General features: G+C 33.2%; 1 protein-coding gene across 2 annotated transcripts in view; it reads right to left on the reverse strand.

The window, feature by feature from the left end:
• Nucleotides 1-1,551: 1,551 nt before the first annotated feature.
• Nucleotides 1,552-23,894, reverse strand: part of LOC118195501 (complex I assembly factor ACAD9, mitochondrial-like) — a 150,875-nt gene continuing 128,532 nt past the window's right edge. For both annotated transcript variants that reach the window (XM_035366827.2, XM_035366826.2), the window contains exons 17-20: nucleotides 13,771-13,848; nucleotides 13,544-13,672; nucleotides 5,631-5,703; nucleotides 1,552-1,789 (exon numbers count right to left, since the gene is read on the reverse strand). In XM_035366827.2, coding sequence (XP_035222718.1) covers nucleotides 1,689-1,789; nucleotides 5,631-5,703; nucleotides 13,544-13,672; nucleotides 13,771-13,848 — 381 coding nt within the window. In that variant the 3' untranslated portion in view covers nucleotides 1,552-1,688. The remainder of the gene's footprint in view (nucleotides 1,790-5,630; nucleotides 5,704-13,543; nucleotides 13,673-13,770; nucleotides 13,849-23,894) is intronic.

The following is a 23,894-nucleotide window of genomic DNA, read 5'->3' on the forward strand; positions in this document are numbered from 1 at the left end:
ACTTCTAATTTTTGAAATTAAGCTCTGAGTCCACTCATGCATGATTTTTCATTGACCTGAATTCAGATGTTTAACAAATGCCAGCAATATTAATTTTTCTTTCTAATTCAGATGCACCTACATCTGTATCATCTATGTTATAAACAATCCAAATACACATTTCATGGTGATAATGTTTCTTTATTGCTGTAATAATCCTTGGTCACAAGACTGATTTATCACTGTGATATTTGCTGGAAATATACAACTTCACTATGTTTAAGAGCAACATTTACATTATGCATTGTTCACATATCAATGTAAAGAATATCTTTCTTCAACTGATTGTCCAATATAGCCAGAATTATATATACATATGCACAAATATATATTTAAGCCAGAAAAGGATTTATGAATTACCATTATTATACTTGTGGAAAATTTGGATTTGGATAATGATGTTATCTCTGGAATGGATTACCGTTGTTAACCAAGCCAATGTGGTGTTCTGTGAAGCCACCATATATTGAAGCAGTAAAAATGAACACATGATCTTTCAATGTTTTACAGCTTTTTAAATTTTCAGTTTTAAGTAAATGTATATGATGAGGCAATATACAACAGTAGAGACCTGTTTTGTTGGCATTATAAAAAGCTTTCAGGATAGTACTTCCTGAAAAACAGAACTTATATCACTTGATTCACAAAAATGCATCTACAGCATGGAAATCAGCATCTATTTTTCCTCAATGAATGCAATTTTAAACAATGTTTTCTCTTTTCTTCTACTGACTAAACCAACCTTCTGTTGATACAAAATCATCTTTCCTAATTTTTAAGACTAAATCTTCAGTTTTTTGCCGCATCTTTTCATGAACATTTGTAAACTAGTATATCCATTTCATTTTGACCCTGCTTTGATTTTCAAATAATATTTTCGAAATTCATCAAAATCTTGCATAAGAGAAGTTGAGAAATAATTAACTTAAAAGTAGCATTCTATTGATTCATTTTTGGAAGTTAATCATAGCAGTTTAACAAGTTGACTTTATCCCTTAAATTCAGATCATTATGTTATTTGCTGGGTACTCTGATAAAAATTATTATGCAAAATAAAAAAAGAGAGAGAGTTTTCCAAAACAGCAAACTCATAAAAATATAAAGCTAAAAAAAAGCAAGATATGTTGTCACAAAAAAAGTAACTTAAAATTCCACTTTGTAAAAGTAGTTAGTCCAGTTGATTGCCCTAAAATAAAAGTTTTTTTTTTTTTTTTTTTTTTTTTTTGTACATGGGTACTTTAAATGAAAATTAAGATGCTTGATAATCTAATCCCTAGGTGACATGTCTTTGTCATTTGAAAATTTATGTACTCTATTTTGACCTTGTTTGGCAACATTATCTTTTATTTGACAGTATTACTTTGGTTTAAAAAATTCATTCTATAATATTAATTTACTTGATGATAATAATAAGTGATGTGTATTTTCCACGATTTTGTATGCAAATGGGTGAGACTGGCAATTTGGTAACAATATCCATCTGAATAATAATATTACCCAAAATCATATAAGTGCTGCAAAATTTTGTCTTATTTAAAAAAATTTTTTTTTTATATAAAAGCAGAGGAATAATAGTTTGCAATTTGTACATTATTATGAATTCATAAAACAGCATTCTAGGTTATGTAAAATGCTACATTTTTATTGTGCTAAAAATTATGCTTCAAAGGATGTTCAGGAAAATAGCCTTTACAGTCTATAACTTGCTCTCCCAATAATATATGATTTAATTCATTATTCCATGTGACACCTAAAAAAAAAAAAAAAAAAAAAAAAAAGTATTTAAACTTTATTATATAGCTTTTTGAAAAAAGCATGTGCAATAAAGTGATATAAAAGTTAGTTATACTTAAATATTTTCACAACAACATAGACTGAAAAGTGACAGATTGAGTAAGACTAATTAATAAGTAAGACTTAAAGAAAAGAAAAATTAATTACAAAACTTGACATAAATATGTGTTGTTACTATCTATAGACAGGATAAGTAAAATGTAGTAAAATTCAAGTTTGACATTATATATATATATCAGAATTAATGGTTTGCATATTGGAATGTAAATGTAGAAACACACTAAATATGGAGAAAATTAGAATTCATTTTAGTATAGAACAAAAAATAGTATTTTGGTATCTATGATAATTGTTCAAATAAATGACCAGCAATTGCAATAAATGCATTTTTTTTAAAGTATAAAAATATGTTATTAATGTTCTCATGAAGTTTTGTTACTTAAGATTTAATGCAAACGATAATACTGAATAGCTTGCCACTGTTTTCTAGATCACGAATTGTATAAGATCTCCTTTTTAAAGTTACACTGATCAATATTTGGACAATAATCTGCATAGAAATGCCCATCACATAATCTCTTAACATCAGAAACCTTCTTCTAAGCAATATTTTATTCTTAATTAAATACAAATGCAAACATTTCACTCTTCAATTTGTGTACAACCCCTGAATACGATTCCTGAATTTTATATCGCATATCTCTGTCAATTTTTATTATACAGGAATCAACCTTTTTGTGTTTTATTTTTATAATAAATATAAAACTTTTCTAATATAAGCATAGGGACCGAATACACATGTAAGACAGTAGATGTCATAATTTTTACAAAGCTGATTTATTTAAATTTTAAAATTCGAAACCATTAAACTATGCACCATTTAAAACATTTTTAGTACATGCATATGACCAAAGGTTGCAAAAATAACAGCCAGGTAAGGACATTTGTCAAATCTTTCATGTTGCTCTCTCTGCACTCCCCCCCTCGAGCCCAAAATATCTCAATTATTGATTCACACAACTTGCTTTTCCCATCCTTTTATATCATTGTAAGTGCATTATAAATTATTCAAATTTTCTAAGAATTCTAAGATTCTGAGAAATGTCTGTGTATATATAAAAATATTATCACTGCCATAAATACTAACATTTTCATCAGTCAGATTCTTCAGAATCTCAAAGATTTTGATAAAGTTAAAACTACGTTGTCTCTGACAACACTATATTGACAAATTAATTTTTACAGCAATGTACTACACAAATTAACTTGTGTAGCAGGCCATTAAAAGGGGGGGGGTGTCACAATAACCTTGAAGATTGGGTTTGACTCCAAACAGTTTCAAGAAAAATAGCAGAAATAATGTAGAAATCATCGTTTTTCTGTGAGAAGGTGCTAACAGAGTCAGGGCATTGCCAATTACACAGAATTCTGCCAACATGTTCATATGTAGTGGCCCAGTTATTATAAAAAATAATTATTACAAATAATTATTTTTTATTTCAAGTACAGTACAAAGTCCGTAATCCGGACTCAGGCGATTCCGGATTATAGATCATCATTTTAAATATGGTAAGATGGCATGCAGAAATTATACAATTAAAAATATGAAACCGTAATTTATGAAATAAAGAGCAATTATGATCTAAAGGGTATCAAAATTTACAAAAAAAAAAAAAAAAAAAAAAAAAAAAAAAAAAAAAAAAAGGGGGGGGCTTAATATTTATTTGTTTACTTTATTAAACATTTCTTTCAATGTAAGTTGTTTAAGTTGCTTCATTTTTTTGTGCTAATACTTTCTCTTTAATTTTCTCTTCTATAAACAGACATAATTTCTTGTTCAGTTACAAAGATCCCCTGTTCAAATCCTGTAAATGCTGTGTCGAGAATACCGACTAACTTGTCAATCGAAATTTTTTTGTTTTCAATAACTTTCTCTGTCACTTTCTTCACTATCGGAAGCGTGCATGTGTACACGCTTTACTGGCTTTATGTGCATGCATAAGTTTGTGGCTTTGAGGTCCAGATTATAGATCATTCTGGATAATGGACGTCCGGATTACGGACTTTGTACTGTATTTTATATTTTTGCATGTGTTTAATTATTTCATAAAATTAACTTTAACATTTTGTTAATATTGATATTTACATTTCTTTAATGTTGATTGGCAACAACTAGTTATTCAGATTTATATTTACATTTCTTTTATGTTGAATGGCAATGAGTAATGATTCATTATTACTTTGGTTTTCGAATGTTGATTCTCTTTTGTAGTTGAAAAATAAAAGCAGTAAACTTAGCCATTCGTGATTCTTGCTGTTCCTAATTATAATTTAGTTTCAATATCAGTAGCCAAGACTACACATATTCTGGTTAAATAATATGAATGTGTATACATGCAGCATGATGGGTCAAAAGTGCGATAAAAATAATTATTGAAAACAAAAATCAAATCATTTAAAAGGACAAATTAATGAAACAATAACCTACAAAAGAATTATGATAAGATATACACTGACTACCAATAAGTATTTGGAAACCTATGCAAATGACGATATCTGCGGTCCTAAGGTACGTCACGGACTCCACCGGTATATATCGTGTAGGAAACAGCATCGGCTTTAGTCGCATGCAAGATGCCTCGCAGTTCAGAGCTCTCTGATTTCGAGAAAAGTATAATTATCAGGTATCACAAATGTGGCCGATCCTTAAGGGACATATCTAGCGATCTGAAGTACCCAAAATTGACAGTGGCCTATGTGATTAAGAAGTGGAAGGTGAGCGGTGATTGTCGGAATGTACCCCGAATCGGCAGACCAACGAAACTGGGAGATAGAGACCGACAAGTGCTGTCCAGAGAAATTCGGAAGAACCGCACCCAACCGATGGCCCTCATCCGCGAGGAGTTTCAACAGATATCTGGGAGTATTGTTTCAATGAATACCATCCGTAAGGAAGCACATCTGCTTGGTTTTCATGGTCATGCTGCTGCCCATAAGCCTTCGATCACAAAGTCCAACCGCGCTGCTCGGTTAATGTGGTGCAAAGCACATCGAAATTGGACCGTAGATCAGTGGAAACGGGTTCTTTGGAGTGACGAATCAAGGTTCACCCTTTACCATTCGGATGGCAGGGTCTGGGTCTGGCGTCTACCTGAAGAATGTCTCCTGCCAGAATGCATTGTGCCAACAGTCAAGTTCAGCGGAGGTGGAATTATAGTCTGGGGGTGTTTCTCCTGGTATGGGCTGGGACCCTTGGTCCCCATTCATGGTAAGCTCAACTCCGATGCCTACTGCACTATTTTGGATGACAATGTGCTTCCTACGTTGTGGCAGTTTTACGGGTTGGACCCCAGTTACTTTCAGGACGACAATGCCAGTTGTCATGTTTCGACGTTAACCAAGGTTTGGTATGGTGCCAATGGAGTTCATCGAATGGACTGGCCTGCCCAGAGTCCAGACCTGAACCCTATCAAGAACCTCTGGGACGAGTTGCATCGCCGAATTCAGGGGTGCACTATCCGTGCAAAATCGGTGAAGGAACTCCTATGTCTTCTCCAAGCCGAGTGGAAGAAAATACCACTAGCTGTCATACAGACTTGTGGAAAGTATGCCCCGGAGGGTACACGTTGTAATTACCTCTCGTGGAGGCTCTACCAACTATTAATTTTGAATAAAGTTAGTTTTTCTTTTCTATCACAGGTGTCCAAATACTTATTGGTAGTCAGTATATATTAAAATTAGAGGAAAAAACAACTAGTCAAGCATTTAATAAAGATTGAAAGAAAATAATTACTAACCCTGATAGATATCCTCTATAGTCTTTTTAGTTCGAACACATGCATCATGACAAAATGCGTAAGCTATTCTCATCTAGGGAAGAAATACAGGAGAAAATATGTATAAAATTTATATGCACACACACACACAAAGTAATGTTTATTATAGCATCATGTTTAACTAACTTTATCTTTAGTAATGTAACTCATAAATACTTTTTTCTTGATAAATATTTTACATTCATTATATCAGAAAGTGAGGACTGATATTTAGATTGGGTTTTCTGGATAAAACTTTGGCTTTTAAGCTAAGATTGAACTCTTAAATAAAATTAAAGAGATTAATAAAATTTTGCTCTTCTGCACTGCATTTCTTTTATTTACAAAATGTAATTACATAATGTGGTATTAATCATATTTGTATTGTGCACATATTTACTACATACAACTGTACATTGGTTACAATATCTAAAAAGCAATGCAAATTTAGTGAGTGATAGACAGATATTAACACCTTCAAACAGTGTGAAACTTTTATTAACTCTTAACCAGGGCTGTGGAGTCAGTAGGGAAAATGACCGACTCTGACTCCCTCATATATATTTAAGTAAACATATACACATGGGTTTCAGCTTATTTTTTTTTAATATAAAAGAAGTAATAGATGCTACAGGGAAAAAAAAAATGATGGCATAGCAAATTATTTATATTAATTAACATTTATTATGAAATGGAAAAACTGGCATTAGTTATTTCTAAGAAACAGTATAGCTTCGGCAAGATCTTTGTTGGAGGGCCACAGATCCGATTTGACAAACTTCAGAGCTGAGAAGAGTCTTTCCACACTAACTTGAGTAGGAGGAAGAGCTGTTACTGTTAGGGCTACTCCTTTTAACTTTTCAGGATAGATTTTATAAGTTCTAAAAGAGGTGTCTTGCAAGCACAATCATATTTCTGTATTTCTTCAAAGGCCGTATAGACATCTTGTTTGTATTTTTTCGTTTTTATATCTAAAGGCTCTTGGTTCTTTATTTTCATTCGCTTTGCCTTAGCCTTTTCAATATTATCCAAAAATATTTCTCAAAATCTAATTCATCACTGGAAGAGGATGGTAGAGACTCAATTAAAATGTCTTCAGTTTGACTGCCCTGATTCGAATTTTCCAATTGTTCTGAGAATAATTTCATTCTTAATGAAAGTTCATAGATGGCTTTCTTTGCCTCTTTAATTTGTTCATCATCCAAGAAAATTCGGTGTTTCGAATCTACATATATTGAACCCAGCAAGATCTCATTGTCTAGCAAACTAGTTTCTCTTTTGTTCATTGAAGAAATGATTCCTTCTGCAATAAACCCTCCATTTCAGAAAGAACAAACTTCACATTCTTTCATTCTCACCTCCTTTTAATTCTTCAGATTGCAGCTTTTTTGTGGCTATATATGGTGTAGAAAGAAGAGTTTCCAATTCTGCAAGATCATTCCACAGTCTTTCTGTTAATGAAACATTAGGGTTATCCACATCTTCTAAAAAAGTTGTTAATTCTAACAACCTCTTTATCATCAAATATGTACTTCCTTATCCTGTTGCTTGATAAATAAATGCTCCTTTTCCTGCTCGCTTCCTAAGAATGGCATCAATTTTGGGAGTTCTTGCTGCTTACCTAAATTTACCAGTGAAATTTGTAACTAAATGAATCAGTTAAATCACTAATGGCAAATATCACACCCATCCTCCTCCTTTATATTTATTTATTAATATATCAATAAAATAGAAAATAACTATTTATAATTATATATAATCAATAAATAAAAATAATAACTCAGCTTGTCATTAATTTTTTTCAATTCATTTTAATTTCATTTCAAACTGTCCAATGAAAACTGGAGGCATAGTCGACCTGTTTTTAGCGACTCCAGCTCCCACTTCTTTTACCCCCAAATCTGCCTGACTCCAACTCCACAGCCCTGCTCTTAACACCACAGTATAATCTCGGAGATTATGATAAATTTCTACTTGCTAGAAATTTCATATTAATGAATGAGTTTATCTTCTCTTTTAACATATAATTAATCCACATTCGTACACCACTAGCATTTTATAGCATTGGTTAATAAATATAGTGGAACTCCAGATATTCACACTCCATCCAGGCAACTTGCCAACTTTTTGCAAGTGTGTTCATTCCTTGTGAAAAGGGGAAACTTACACACAGCCAACATATTTGTTTAGTCTATTTTTAGAACAGGGGATCTTATGGTTGAACAATCATTTACAGAATAAATAAAAAAAAAAACAACCAGCTTATATGCATTTTCATTAATAGTTTTAGGTTACATATTTGCTAAAAAATCTAAGCCAAACTATATATACAGTCATCTAAATTATTACAGCTTTCTAATTTTAAGCCAAACTATACATTATTACACACATTCATCTAAATTATTATAGCTTCTCAGCACTGTACTGTATTATCATACATACATTTATCAGTTCTGGTGTTTTCTGAGATTCCCTTTGGAATTTAAAATTTCATATATAAGTAGCTAATGATGTACCGAAAATAAACTCTCCCAATTTTGACCGCACTCCTGGCACCCCGATTTACAACACATTTCTCCTGCCTTTCTCTTATTCTTGAAATTTCATATGATTTTTATTAGTTCAGCATAATATTTCATTATTTTCACCCCAAAATGTGCTTTCCGTTATTGATATATTTATGTTTTTCTCTAACTTATCCATTTAAAAAAAATTTTATAACTGCCATGATTATATGCATGTGGAAGTAGATGTGTCTGAAAATGCCGGGATCCAATTTAAATGCATGATGATTGCATGTGATATTTGATTTTGAGATTAGTGTGCTTGAGGAAGTTGTTCAAGGGTGTGCAGTCTTGTGCTTTAATTATGTATTACAGTCAAAAATCGTTAATCCGGACTCGTCGGGACTTCGGTGATTCCGGATTATAGATCATCAGTTTAAATCTTGTAAGAATGCATGCAGAAATTTAAAAATTAAAAATATGAAACCGTAATTTATGAAATAAAGAACAATTATGATCTAAAGGGTGTCAAAATTTACACACACACACACACACCACAAAAAAAAAAAAAAAAAAAAAAAAAAGCTTAATATTTATTTGTTTACTTTAGTAAACATTTCTTTTAATGTAAGTTGTTTCGTTTTATGTGATAATACTTTCTCTTTAATTCTATAAACAGACATAATTTCTTGTTCAGTTACAAAGTTCCGCTGTTCAAATCTCGTAATTGCTGTGCCGAGAATATCGACTATTTTGTCAATCGAAATTTTTTCGTTTTCACCAACCTCTCTGTCACCTTTTTATGTCTTTATCCATTTTTTTGCAGCAATTCCACTTTTTGTTTGACGGACATCGAAACATACTTTCGTTTTGTAGATCCTTTGGGAGCTCCAGCATCGGAAATTCTATTTGACATAATCGAAAGTTCAAGTTTACTTTTATAAAATTGCTCTTACAGTCAGCAAAAAATAATAAGCCACATCCAATTCGAAGATTAAGGAACAACGCAATCATCAACATTAACTGAAATAGATAATTAGATAATTTTAGCTTATACTGTCTGTTATACATTAAACGCACACGCGAAAACGTATTCTGCGCTTGCGCACACGCATAAGCGCAGTCGTAAAGGTCTTAGGCGCACGCGTAAACGCCTATGCGCATGTGTCAACGCGGCGCATGCGCAGAAAGTTTTTAGCTTTGAGGTCCGGATTATAGATCATTCCGGATTAACGACTTTTGATTGTATTTTTATTTCCAATACCAGAGAATAAGACAAACATTATACAAACAGAACAGAAGCCTGCAAACATACAACATAAAAATTCAATATCTCATCATTTGGCCTATAGCACTCCAATACCTCTCTACTTCGGAAACTCCATGCAGTGTCAGGCATCTTCCGATGTGGATCCTCTCCATTTTTTCATTTCAGTTGCAAAGTGGGCAGTTTGGGCTAGGCTGGTAAGAATACCAAGACATTACAGATGGCTCAGATCAGCAGCCATGACCAGTTTCAAAACTTAGCCACAGCTATTCTCCCTGGTTTGTCTCATTATTTCCTTTCCAAGATGCTCCTCCAGCTCCCCGTGTCATAAGTTCACTTCTTCCATTTTGCTTAAAAAATTTATGAATGTATAATTTTGCAGAATAATAAGAACAATTTGTAGATATCTTTTGATCAACTTCTGTACCTTTTTTCCAAGTTTGTTGGTCTGATCATTACCAGAAAGACCACAATGATTGGGAATCCATTGTAGTACAATCTTTTTACTTCCTAGTCTTAGTTTCTCCAGAAGAATTTGACATTCAAGGATTTTGTTGGAGATTGAACAGGCATAGTTCATAGTTGAAATTTGGGGCATTAATCTGTTTTAGGGTCCACAAATACTGTTGCATCAGGTTCTTCTATTTACAATAAAATTAATGTAAAATTCCTTTCCTGCTGCATCTTCAGTGTTCGCGACGCCAGGCTTCTAATAATCACGTTTTCCAGTAAGAGTTTCTATTAGGCTTAACAGGCCATCTTGTCTTTTACTTATTTATTCAAATAAAACACTAATATACACTATTTACAAGGTTGGCAATAATTATTTTAAGACAGTACATTTTAATTGTTTTTCTGAGTCTAAAGTTTAATCTTTACGCTCCTCAGAGTGGTTCCAATCTGGCTTCGTTCTCAGAACTCAATTAGAGGGGGAAAAAAGGGGGGTGGGAAGAGATACCCGCCATTTAGTGGCAAGAATGGGACATCCTCCCACCTTTTGATTTTACCTCGATAAGATGGGAACATCAAAAGAAAATTTATCAATAATCACACAAAAATTCAAGTACAACTTTCACAAATATGAAAGTAACTAATGCTCTAAAATTAATATTTACAAAGAAGTATTACACATCTAAACATTTTCTGCATTACAATCATACCATATCCAAGTTAGGACTGTTAGGACAATTAAATTTGTTCCAATTGACTACTGTTAGGACAATTAAATTTCTAAAATACTGAAAATAAACAAAAATTAGTATAGCAATTTAAAAATATGTAACAGGTTTTACAGTTTTACATCCATATCTAGTTTGATAGTTCATATCACTGTCACACTTATCGGCAGAATTCTTTCTGTTCATGGTGAAGTCACTAAACAAGTTAGGTCTATCAAGTTCGAGAGGATAAATACGTTTCACAGGTCTTAGGAGTTCACCCATTGCAGTTTTCACTTTGACAACACGTACTTCGTTGTCTTTCTCAGAATATATTTCTACAACATGACCTATTGGCCAATCTATTCTCTTCTTGTTGTCGCTGCCGACAAACACCAAGTCATTTTTGTTGATAGACACAGTAGATCATTTAGATGGTTTTTGCACTAGGATAGCTAAATATTCATCACAAAATCTTTTGCGTAAGTGTTCTCTTAAGTTCTGCAAGAACTTGTATTTTTTTGTCAGATTGATGGTATCCAGGTAGTCTAAGTCTGGTACTCCGATGTCATGCACATCTTGTAGAAACATTGAAGGATTTAGTGCCGTAAGATCATTTGGATCTTCTGAAAAGTTTGTAAAGGGTCTTGAGTTAATCACTGATTCGATATCACAAAGTATAGTCAACATTTCCTCGTAAGAGACACAGAACTTTCCGAGAACTTTTCTCAACATCTTCTTTACTGTTTGTACCAACCTCTCCCACCAACCGCCCCACCGTGAAGCAGTTGGGGGATTAAACTTCCACTGTATTCTCATACTAGTTGAATGACATTCTATTTCTTTCCAATCTATCGATCGTAACAGATTTTCAGTTCCAACGAAATTAGTGCCATTGTCGCTGTAAATAATACTTTGACGACCTCTTCTTGTCAAATGTCAAACACTTATAACTGATTCCTTTTCTCCACTCACTTACACGGAAACTAAAAATGCAGAAATAATCATAATTCGATGGGTTCAGAAAGATTATTTTAATGAAGACCTAAAATGCATTAAAAATCAAAGATCGTTGCCTAAGAAAAGTCAGCTACACTCCCTCCATCCGTTTATAGATGAAAACAGTCTTTTACGGGTGGCAGGACGTTTACAAAATTCAGAATTGTCTTTCAATCAAAAGCACCCAGTGATTCTAACAGCTAAACACAAAATAAGTGATCTCATAGTAAAAGAAAAGCATGTGACTTATTTACATGCTGGTGCTTCATTACTGTCTCACATTATCAAACAATCATATTGGATCGTAGGTGGAAGAAAGCTCATTAATAAATGTGTTCACAAATGCATCAAATGCTTCAAATTTAAAGCATCCACCGCATCTCAGCTTATGGGTAATCTACCTAAGCATCATGTAACACTCGAGAGGCCTTTCGTCAACTGCGGAGTGGACTATGCCAGTCCTATTTCAACCAAATTCAACAAGGGTCATGGAGCAAAATCAACCAAGGGTTACATTGCTCTATTTATTTGTCTCGCTACTAAGGCACTACATATCGAGGCAGTGAGTGATTTAACCACTGATGCATTTTTAGCTGCTTTGCGTCGTTTCAGTGCTAGACGAGGAGCTCCAAGTCACATTTACAGCGACAATGCAACAAACTTCCTTGGGGCTAATCGAAAGCTCAGCGAAATACAACGATTGTGGGCTTCACTTCCTAAGAATGAAGCCGTTGCTCATTATTTAACTCAAGCATCAATAGAATTCACAAATGTCGACCACTAATTTAGAGTGATGAAGGAAGTCAGCCCCAATAATAGGTTGAGAGACTGCAGCGATGACAAACAGCCAATGAAATTCCCTGCATAAGTCCAGTTTAATGAGTTTTTGTCCAAAAGTAGGTATTGCAGTCCCATTTGCAGCAAAAAGTTGATGCTTGGCGGGTGGCTGATTGCGCTCCACAACTGTGGGTGGAACTACCAAGGCATTTGCTTCCGAATGAATCAGATACTTCGTGGATTTATCTGAGAGGTATAAATGATAAATCTTGGTTTTGCTGTTACCCAAAGAATCGAGTGACGGCGGCACTAGTTTTCCACCTGAAAGATACAGGGTTTTGTGCACTTGGTAGCTTTTACTTCGAAATGCTGATGGTACCAGCAATGCTCTAGTCTTTTTACCATCGGAAAGATTTCCTACTAGCAGATAGCTTTAATGTGTTTGTTATCATAACTCAGTGTATGATATGATGTTAATTAATCTGAAGAACTAACTACTTTCTCTTGAATACCATTCTGAGATATCTTATACCTGACTATATATCAATATAAGGTTCTCTATATGGTCAGAAGCTTTATTAACTAAAAACTTGATTCCATTTCTATTTACAACTCCTTTTGGGGCATTTTGAAGTTTTAAATCTACATCTCTTACTTCTATCTTGTTAACCTAATCTCGTCATATCTGATGATTAGAAAATCCAAACCATTTTTAAAAAATCTTTGATATACATTAAGGCATAAATTTAAACTCGTGAAAAATTTAGGTCTCATGCGCTTCTCTGTTCTAATGAAACAATAGCATAACAAATAGGTTAGTAACACATCCCTGTTTTGCTTTAGGCAGGTTAGGTTATGCTGGTAATCATGTTACACATGGGAAAAACCATGAAAACCAACCATGCAGCCACTCCATTCACCTGAGTTTGAATTACCAGTATTCAGCAGTCTCTAATAACTCGACTACTGATGGAGCCTTCACTCTGGCCAAGAAAAGCATAATTTATTTTCAGCTATTTCTCACTTTCAAAATATAATCTTTTCCTCAAACTTATTCAGTTCCAATTAGTAATACAGGTTTTGGAGGAGTAAAGGACTGGAATTACATCTCAATATACATTGTGATATATCCATACAGATAATTATATCAGCATTAGGAACAGAGTGATGGACCAAAAAGGGAGAACTTACCTCATGATGGCAGTTTCTCAGGCCATCAACATATGAGCGCGAACACCTTGACAGGACTGCAGTCATGACATACAATTCAATTGCAATATTTGCAAGTTTGGTGGGATCAATCTGAGTTTCTACAACTTTCTAAAAATACATAAATAAAATAAAAACAGAGTTTTTATTACATTATTCTGGTGAATTATACTAATTTTTTATTATTATAAATGAAAATTTTTACTTACTACACCATGTTCAGATAATACTTTTTCAACAGCTACTTCAAATTTCTGAAGCGCAGTTTCTAAATTATTACCCCATTCCTGTAATAAACAAATAAATATAAAAAAAGAGTGCTTATTTAAAAAAATATTGTATATATAAAGGTTGAATAATTACATTTCTTTTTTATACGAAAAAATATTTTTATAACATCTTTATTCTTTAAAACTAATTAAAAAAAAGTTAAATTATAATTATAATATTGTACTTTATCATTCAGAACATTTTTTAATTAGTTTCAAAGAATAAATGTAAAAAGGAAACTGTAAAAAATAAATATGAATTGAATTATTATATTTCTTTTTTAAGGCAAAATATATGTTTTTAATATATCGAGTTTTAACAAAAGTTTCCTGCCACTGCATATATCGTCTGTGCAAACAGTTCACGTTGGCGTGTTTAATCATATTTCGTTAAACAATTTTCGTTTAGAACAATGTGTTGTGAAAATTTGTTAAAAAAATCATTACCATTAAATAAAAGGTCTGAAATGAAACTACCATGCTACTAGATTAGAACCATCATTTATTTCCAGTTCTGTTGCAAAAGGACAGCTACAGAATGTCACCAAATCATGTGTATAGCTTTAGGTACTAATGTTATATTATATGAGACTATGAAGGTTTGGTATCAAATTCAAAAACACGAACCATGACATTCAAAAAGCAGAGCACTCTGGCCAGCTTACAGATCTTACTGATGTTAATAAGGCCCGCCTGCAAGAACTTGTGGAAGAAGATCAGTATGCAACCACTTGAGAGTATGCTAAGGAGGTAGACGCTAGTACTATGTCCATTAGTCACGCTATGCGTCACATAAACTTGACATAAAAGTTCAGTTGCAAAAATTCTGGACCAGATCGTCACTTCTGATGAAGAGTGAATTTACTTCAATAACACAGGCTGAAAAGGGCATTGGTCTGCATCCAGTGAGCCCGTTGGCAGCATCGCAAAGCACAATCTCACTAACTAAAAGATCATGCTTTGTATCTGGTGGGATTGCTGCAGTATTATTCACAAAGAGATTTCAAAAAAGGTAAAATCCTCGACAGCAAGGTTAACAGTGAATTCTAATCCTTCTTGACACTGCTATCAAGGAAAAACATCAAACTGAGTTTGGTTTCACAGAACTCACAGAAAGGTAATGTTCCCTCAAGATAATGCACGACCACATGTGCCTACACTCACCGGTTGGCCTCTATATGGACTCGAATGAGATCATTTGCCACGCCCGCCATATAGGCCCGACATCGCTCCTTCGGACTTCTAATTTTTTCACACCTACAGCTACATCTTGCTGGTGCTAACTTCCATTCTGCGCAGGATGTCCAAAATGAGGTTGATCTGTTTTTGGATTCACGGCCACCAAGTTTCTGGACTAAAGACTTTGAAAAACTACCAAAACTTGGCACAAAATTATAGATTTGGGTGGTGATTACTATCTGCACTAGTATTGCTTTCAATTTTTTTAAACTTTATTAATAATGTCTTCTGACAGAAAACTTTCATTAGAACTAGTAGATATTTATTTTTTGAAATTATTATCCCCCTTCTCTACAAAACTCCCACAATGTTAAACATATGACAGACAGCATTAGCAATTCTGAAACAAGTATTCAATATAACTTATAACATTATTTATTTCATTTACTTTTACACTTATTTAGATTATAGATATCTGAAACTTAATAAATAATACTGTGGTATATTATCAACAGACACTTTAATGTGTAAATGTGAGATCTACTAGAGATAAGTAAATTTTGTACATTAATGTTAATACTTATACCCAAAATTATCCTTGACATTTTATCATGAACAGAGTTATAATACATGTTATAATACATACAGGTTTAACATGAACAGAGTTATAACACATGACAGCTGAAGAATTTTTCTGCTACTTCATACACATTATTTTACAATTATTTAATAATTACCTGATAAAAACAAGTTAGTTGAAACCTACATTTGCCAACAGAAGTAAAAAGCAAGGAAATACTGTCATTAGTCACATAGGAATAATCAAATAATTCTACAACTAATACCTGTATGCCATAAACAATACAGCACTGCTGTATGATTCCAAAAATTATGAAATATGATAGAAAAGCTAACTAGATTTAAATTATGTACAAACTCTACAAGATTCACTGAAAATGCATATACATATATTAAATACTTTGATAATATTTAAAACATGTATGAAAAACAAAGAAAAAGATGCATAACAAATTTTCACAACTGTTCAAAAATCAGAAAAGGTATATCTGTATTGGATAAAAAGGGGGCGGGGCGAGAGAAAGAATTAAAAGAAATTATAACATGAAAGGAAATGTTCATTATTACTTCAAATAAACTATAAATTATACAATAGATCACATTAAAATCTTTAAATCTTTTTACATTTTTTTTAAATCTGGCATTTCATTATGGTGAAAATACATTAAGATTAGAAAAATACAGTAAGCAGTAAAATATAATATTCAAGATACAGTAATAATACATAAATTTTAATGGCACACTATTTTTTAAAATGGAACACTAGATCTCATAAGCAAGTTTCATTTCAGCTACTTGTATTCTAAATTATAGAAATAAACACACTTAATGCACGCTATTTAACATTCTTTATTTTATAAATTCAGAGCAATGTATGGCACCAACAACATGAGCAGCTATAAGTATTAACATTACATACAGCTTTTGCGAATTTCAGCAACCAATAATATGTAAATATGTTGCTAGTAATATGGCTGAATAAAACTAACTTAATTCAAGGCAGATAGTTGGGACCTGGATGACCAATGTCAGTGCTGACATCAAGATTTCAGAAATATTTACAACTTTAATATTTGAACAAACTTCTTTACAATCATAAATCATTAGTTCTTTTTTTTACAATAACAGAAATGCATTATAGCAGAATTAGTGCTAGAATGTATTTGTATATTTCACTGACTGTCAAGAGATGCATAATGTTCTGCAGCTCTTGAAGGTCCATGTCCTATTGTAAAATATATGGACGAGATACCTGAGTTCAAAAAACCTAAGGAGACTATAGAAATAAAAAGTACCCACTTCTAAATTGTTCTATTTCATATCACTTAACTTGATCTTAATTTGAAGAGAAAGCAGTTTTCCTTAGTTAGAGATTGGAAATAGCAACACAAAGTTAGAGATTGGAAATAGCAACATAGTGATACTAGGTATCAAAAGAAGAAGCTACATCTTTTTTACTGGCTCATTTCCTATGAGCTTCACAAAGGCTGCCACACAAGCTACTATGAATGGTCACATAAGAAAAAATAAGTAATACCCTTCAAAATGATTCCCCCCCCTGCTATAAAGGCTACAAGATTGATTTACAATCTAAAAATACTAACACTATAACACAAATAAAAATACTAACATTTAACTGAATTTTTGGAATGCTAATAATAATAATAATAATAATAATAAATAAATAAATAAATAAATAAAAAAATACATAGATTAGGAGAAGAGTAATGATGAAATAGAGACATGTTTGATCTGTTTCTACATGTACTCTATATTTATTTGAAACAACCTACAGTTTTATTGATAGCAACCAATATAATACACCTAGATACGGTAAACAATGCCAAGCACAGACTAAGAAATACGGATCAATGGAATTTAAATGAACAAAAAGTGATCCTCTGGAATGATGAGATTTGTTTTATACTGGTGCACGTGATAAATAGGACACAATGCGAATATCATCAAAACACACTGTTTGGTTGCACAGTTTCACTGTGTTATACACTGCCATCTTACTGCAGAAAAACAGTCTTTATCATTGGGTTTGAAAAACAACTGGATGGCTGGACAAACAAACAATTCCTCATTCACTTTTCCATCAAGCTCTATTACACAATTATGGGATTTATTTAAACAGGTTGTGAAAGTTGTTGATCCTGCACTAAGAAATGTGAAAAGATCCTGTTGCCAAGAGCAAAGGAATTGATTTATGCAAAAATGAAATTGAAAACAATCAGAGTAACTTCCTAAGTATTTATGAGTCTGTCTCTGCACAGAAAGAAAGATAAATGCATTATTAGTTTGGAGTTCTTAATGAAAATTGATATTATTATATAAAAAAAAAAACTTACACTCTTATATACAACTTGTAGCCATTAATACATAAAATGTGTTTTTTTTTTTTAAAGTTGAAATTTTGCAGACAGGGAAAATATTTTTTTAATTAAAAAAATTGCTTTTAAAAATGTAAAAAACTTTAAAAGAAAACTGAGGGTACTAGATAAGGGGGGGGGCGAAGCCATTTCTACATTTTTAATATACACCAAAGAGCCATTACATTATGACCACCCTCCATCTATAATAGTGAGTTCGTCCAGGAACAAAACCACTGCACGTGCATGGAGTATATAAAGGGTTATGCATTGTCTTTTCAAACATGACACGATTAGTGACATAATGTGAAAAAACAGCTGTATCTGCAATGGGCCAAGAAACATCGGAATTGGACATTAGAAGAATGAAAGAAAGTTGCATGGTCCGACGAATCATGTTTTCTGGTCCATCACATTGACAAGCGTATGCCAATATGCCGATTTCCAAATGAAACCCTGGCTCCCTGATGCATGGTTGGAAGGAGAGAAGCTGGAGGCGGGGGTATTATGGTGTGGGTAATGTTTTCATGGAGCACATTAAGACACATAATCCCCATAGAACAATCCCTGATCAATTACTTCTGATGTCTGTGCACTACATAAACATCGTTGCAGACCAGGTTCACCCATTCATGACAACAATATTTCCAGCGGTGGATGGTGTTTACCAATAGGATAATGCACCATGTCATAAGAGTCGAATTGACAGGGAGTGGTTCGAGGAATATTCCAATGACTTTCAAGTCATGTCTTGGCCTCCAAATTCTCCTGACATTAATCCAATAGAGCATTTGTGGACCCACCTGGAAAACCAAATTCATGCTGCCACGCTACCCCCTCGCAATGTGTAGGAATTGCAGGACCAGTTGGTGAGTACTTGATACCAGATACCTTAAACTACCTATCAGCATCTTGTGGTGTCAATGCCACATCAACCTACAGATTTACCTACAGTTTTTACTAAGTGCTAGCAGTTTTGAGGGCTATAAGTGGTCCTACATCTTATTAACAGGGTGGCCGTATTGTAATGGCCCTTCTGTATATATGTTGTCAGAATGATTATAATGCTTACGTCTGAAAATTGCAAAGAGTAGTTCAAAAGCATGAAACCATTTCATTGCTAATCCTTTAATTCTAGCACACCATCAGCTATAAAAAAATTAATAACTAATTAATAACTAAAAGATTACTGACAAGCTAACGAACATACTTCTGAACTTCAACAATAAAAGATGGCTCAAGGCCTGCCTAACAAATTTACTGAAGTTAATACTAATTCCGCAGCTTAGAAGAACTAATAAAGTACATAATGATTTCATAACTGTAATCTGTAGCATGAAAATTAACTATAAATGCAGGTAACAAAAATATGTATTAAAAAGTCTTTAAAATAATTGAGAGATGATTAAAGAAAAATTTTACATAAAAATGCAAAAATATTTATGTAAAAATAAATAAAACACTACTTGAATTAGCATTTATTCTAAAATACAGGAATTAATCAATAACTACTGTGATCAATAAACTGTAGGTTTTCTGTTGATGAACAAAAATTAGAAAATACTATTTTTACAATTGAAAAAAAAATTAGATAAATATAAAAGACTAACAATATTTGAAAATATAAATTCATGCTTACTTTCAAAATACATTGTGTATTCGGAAACTAAGTACCGTTTCATTCTAGCGCCGTCGCAGCGCTGTGGTAGGCGTCCCGTGCATGCGCACTAGTCTTTCTTGTTCACTGACTTTCAATTGTCGCCATTTTGGTTGCTCTATGTTGTGTTTTCAGTTTGCTGTGCACATTCAAAATGTTTAAGACAATTAGTTCTCCCGCTGACTGTGAGATTCGTGCCGTGATTAAATTTTTTAACGCGAGGAATGTTAAACCGGCCGAAATTTATTGTCAAGTGACAGAAGTTTACGGTGAATACGCGATAAGTGATGGAATGGTGAGAAAGTGGGTAAAAATGTTTAATGCAGGTCGAACAAATGTCCACGCCGAGGCTCGGCGTGGTCGGCCTTCTGTTGTCACTGATGATTTGGTAAGGAAAGTTGATGAAGCAATTCATGAGAACAGGCGCTTTACAATGACAACTCTTTCAGAGACATTTCCACAAATTTCACGTACTGTTTTGTTCGAAAATGAGTCTGACCGCTTGAATTATCGCAAACTGTGTTCCCGACGGGTTCCAAAAATGATCACTGATATTCACAAAACAAAGCAACTTGGTAGTGCCCTGACATTTCTCACGCGGTACAGTGATGAGGTAGAAAACTTTTTAAACCAATTTGTGACAGGTGATGAAACTTGGGTGTGTCATTTCACACCAGAATCGAAACAACAATCGATGGAGTGGAGACACACTCATTCTCCAAAAAAACAAAAGTTCAAAGTGACAATGTCATCACAAAAAATCATGTGCACTGTCTTCTGGGATAGAAAAGGCATTTTGCTTACTGAATCTCTTCCCAGAGGTGAAACCATTAATGTGGCCCGATATTGTGAGACTTTAACAAGACTAAGGGCGTGCCATTCAAAACAAACGAAGAGGAATGCTCAGTAAAGGAATTGTGTTGCTCCATGAAAATGCTCGGCCCCATACTGCTGGTGTCACTCAATCGTTAATTCGACAGTTTCATTGGGAGCAGTTCGATCACCCGCCGTACAGCCTGGACTTGGCGCCATCCGACTATCACTTGTTCCTGCACATGAAGCGTGAGCTTGGTGGCAAGCGCTTTGGATCTGACGGTGACACGAAAAATGCTGTGGAGTCGTGGTTATCGAAACTGGCGGGAAGTTTCTTTGACGATAGTATACAAAAACTGGTCACCCGCTATGGCAAGTGTTTGATCATTGGCGGAAACTATGTTGAAAAATAGTTTAAGACATGTATTTTCATGTAAAAATAAAATTGGATTCGAAAAAATTGTTTTACTATTTTTTTTTTCAAAACGGTACTTAGCTTCCAAATACGCCTCTTATGATTTTACAATAAAGGAAAAGCATAAATTATAAAATATGCTTGAATATAATGCAACTACTTAAAGGTTTAATGACTTGCAATAGATATTCCTACTAGTAGAAAAACAAAATCTTGCATCTTTACAGAGTTTTCAAATAGAATTTAATATATATATTTGCTTTCTGACATTTCTTATCATAAAGTGAGGATGATGTAAATGTAAAATGTAATGTAAATGTAAAAGATAAAGAGTACACTTAACCATTTCAGTAGTTTAAAATGTGATTTTTATTTAACATTATGATGACTATAAAACAAATTTGTACTACTACATGATTAGTATATACCAAGCATGGCCAAACTGTGGCTCCTGACACCTTAACTGCGGCTCTTTGGAACTTTAAATGAGACTTGCTCTCAATAAACAGTGCGATGACATGATGACCACACATGCACAGTTTAGCCCTACGGTGTGCAACGCTTCACTCTCACGTGACTTACATTAGAAGAGAAGAGACGGATAGTAACGAAAGCAATTTACTGTATGCTAGCGTAATAATGATACATATGGTTCTATTTCTTTTTTTGTGTAAACTATTTGTTTTGTTCATGTGTTAATAAAGTGTTCATGCTATTAAATGTCTGTTATATGAAGTGCCCACATTACGCTCATGTCTACATTAAGTACTAAATATATATCCAGAACCCATGCAGAAGTATGTATGACAAACAGTAGCTTAATTTTTGACATATAATTGCATTTTTAAATAGAAATAATGCAATGATGCATTTTTTTGTTTATTACTAATTTGCTTTGTTAAAGTATATTATGTATGTAAAAATTTAATTTATTTCAAGCTTTTTGCCGCAAGTTTAGCATCAGAATAATAAGCATCATTACAAATAATTATACTTCTGCCAATTAATATTACAGTCATGTTACTTCTTGTTACTTAATATTACAGTCATGAGCAGACAATATAAGCCATACAAGGGCAATTTAAAACTATTGCTCTCAAATGTTTATTCTTTTGGTTAATTTTATTTCAGATAGTTCCTCCTTATGTTTTTTTGTGTAAATACCTTGCTTTACAATGACAGTCATGATCCATTTGTCTTGGAAGATTTTCTATTTCTCTTACGATACTAGTTTTACTCAGCTTCAGAAAGCTAGGGTAACTACTCAAAGAACCTCCTTCATGGAGTGAAATCGATGTCTCCGTGTAAGCTCTTTTGATCTAGGGAAAAATTTGAAATCTGCAGATTTTACAGATATTTCGAAGTTAATTCCACTTTATGTTACTCAAGCATGTTAGTTCAGTTTTATACAATTTTCTTCACCTTTTTTTTGCACTCACTCGCACTAAAATGCTACAGTTACAATTTTTGCACCTGATGCAGGTTTTTTTACCCATTTCACATCTTTTGCAATAATGCTTTGATAATCATAGGCAAAACTAATCATTTACGTAACCAGTGGTTGCACAAGCTGAAATTTTTTGGGTTGCAAGAGATGAATTGACTTCACTGGATGGACACCGCTTTCAATTCTAGTCAAACATTTTTAATTGGTATTTTGACAATTGCCGTTATTCACGATGAAAGCTTTCACTTTTATCCCCAAACCTTCAATAATGTTGCATCAAACAATAAGTGGCCAAGTGAATAAAAAATTATTTTTTTTAATACACAGTTTCTGTCAAGATACTGATGATAGTGAAATCGCTTTAGCTCGTGATTTTTCCTCGCATGTTACTTGATGAACTTTTTTCTTTTAGCTCTCCACAGATATCACATTAGGTTAGAGTCGGTGTTATGCTCTCTGCTGCCTGATACTTCTAACATTTTTCGCCTCTTTATTCTGCAGTCCAGTACAGCTGAACCAGTTGTCCCGGTTCTGCTGCCTACACTACAATTATTTAATCAACTGATATTTTTGATCTTCTTAATCTTCGATCACCTTGTATGCCTGGCATACCCTTCACGAAAGCTTAGCAGCCAAACGAATGTTGTACTACTATCCATTCCCTATTCACTAAAAATTTCACATAATGCATTGTGAAGTTCTGCTGGAATTTAGCAATATAAACGTTTCATTTTGAACTGTGATATATCATTTTATAAAGTGATTCCATATGCATACAGACTGCATTTCAAAGAATTATCACTTTAAACTGTTGTTTGCTAAAGAAACCAAGTAGACCTTTACTTTTGCCTCAGACCTTTAGCTTCAAATAACACAAATATATACAACCTTTCTCACGTTTGACGGATTAATATAGAACTTCCTATAAGGAATGCAGAGCACTTTTATTATAACTGAATGGGAGATTTAATAGCCCTGCCATTAAATTTGGCATTAGATCTCAAGGTTTTTCAGTTATTATGTAACATTTACAAACTGCTAGATATCTAATTGTACTAGATATAACTCTTTTTGTTTATGTCTGTATTTATACAAACAAATTTGAAACACATTTAAACCTTGAAGCTCACTTTTTCGACAAAATGTGACAAACATAAGGTAATTTAAGACTAACAATACAAAACGATATCAAATTTGTGATCCCTATAATAAATTTACTTAACAGATAAAAGTACAAAACAAAAGGTTAACTCTTTAACTTTCATTTGATAATACTGGATAATGCATTAGAGGTGATGATGTTCAAAATGGCAGCTTCAACGAAAAATTCACTGTGGGTTTGAACAAGCAAATTATTACTCTATTAGTAAACGTTGTTTAGAGACATTTCTGACATTCAGACAAATTTGCTAAAAATGCATCACACTATTCCAATCTTGCAAACCAATTGACATGGTTTAAAGGCAGGGGTAGTTTGTTCATGACAAAAGCACAAAAGTTTTAACATTTGTCCAGGTAAACAACTAAACAGAAATCAATAACTGGAATGGCAGAAAACATTTTTATAATTTAGCCCTGAAGCCTCACAAAGTCCATATA

Source organism: Stegodyphus dumicola, chromosome 1 (genome assembly GCF_044657685.1).
Source record: "Stegodyphus dumicola isolate Sdum_Otavi_A_Nest chromosome 1, ASM4465768v1".
NCBI classification, from domain to species: domain Eukaryota; kingdom Metazoa; phylum Arthropoda; class Arachnida; order Araneae; family Eresidae; genus Stegodyphus; species Stegodyphus dumicola.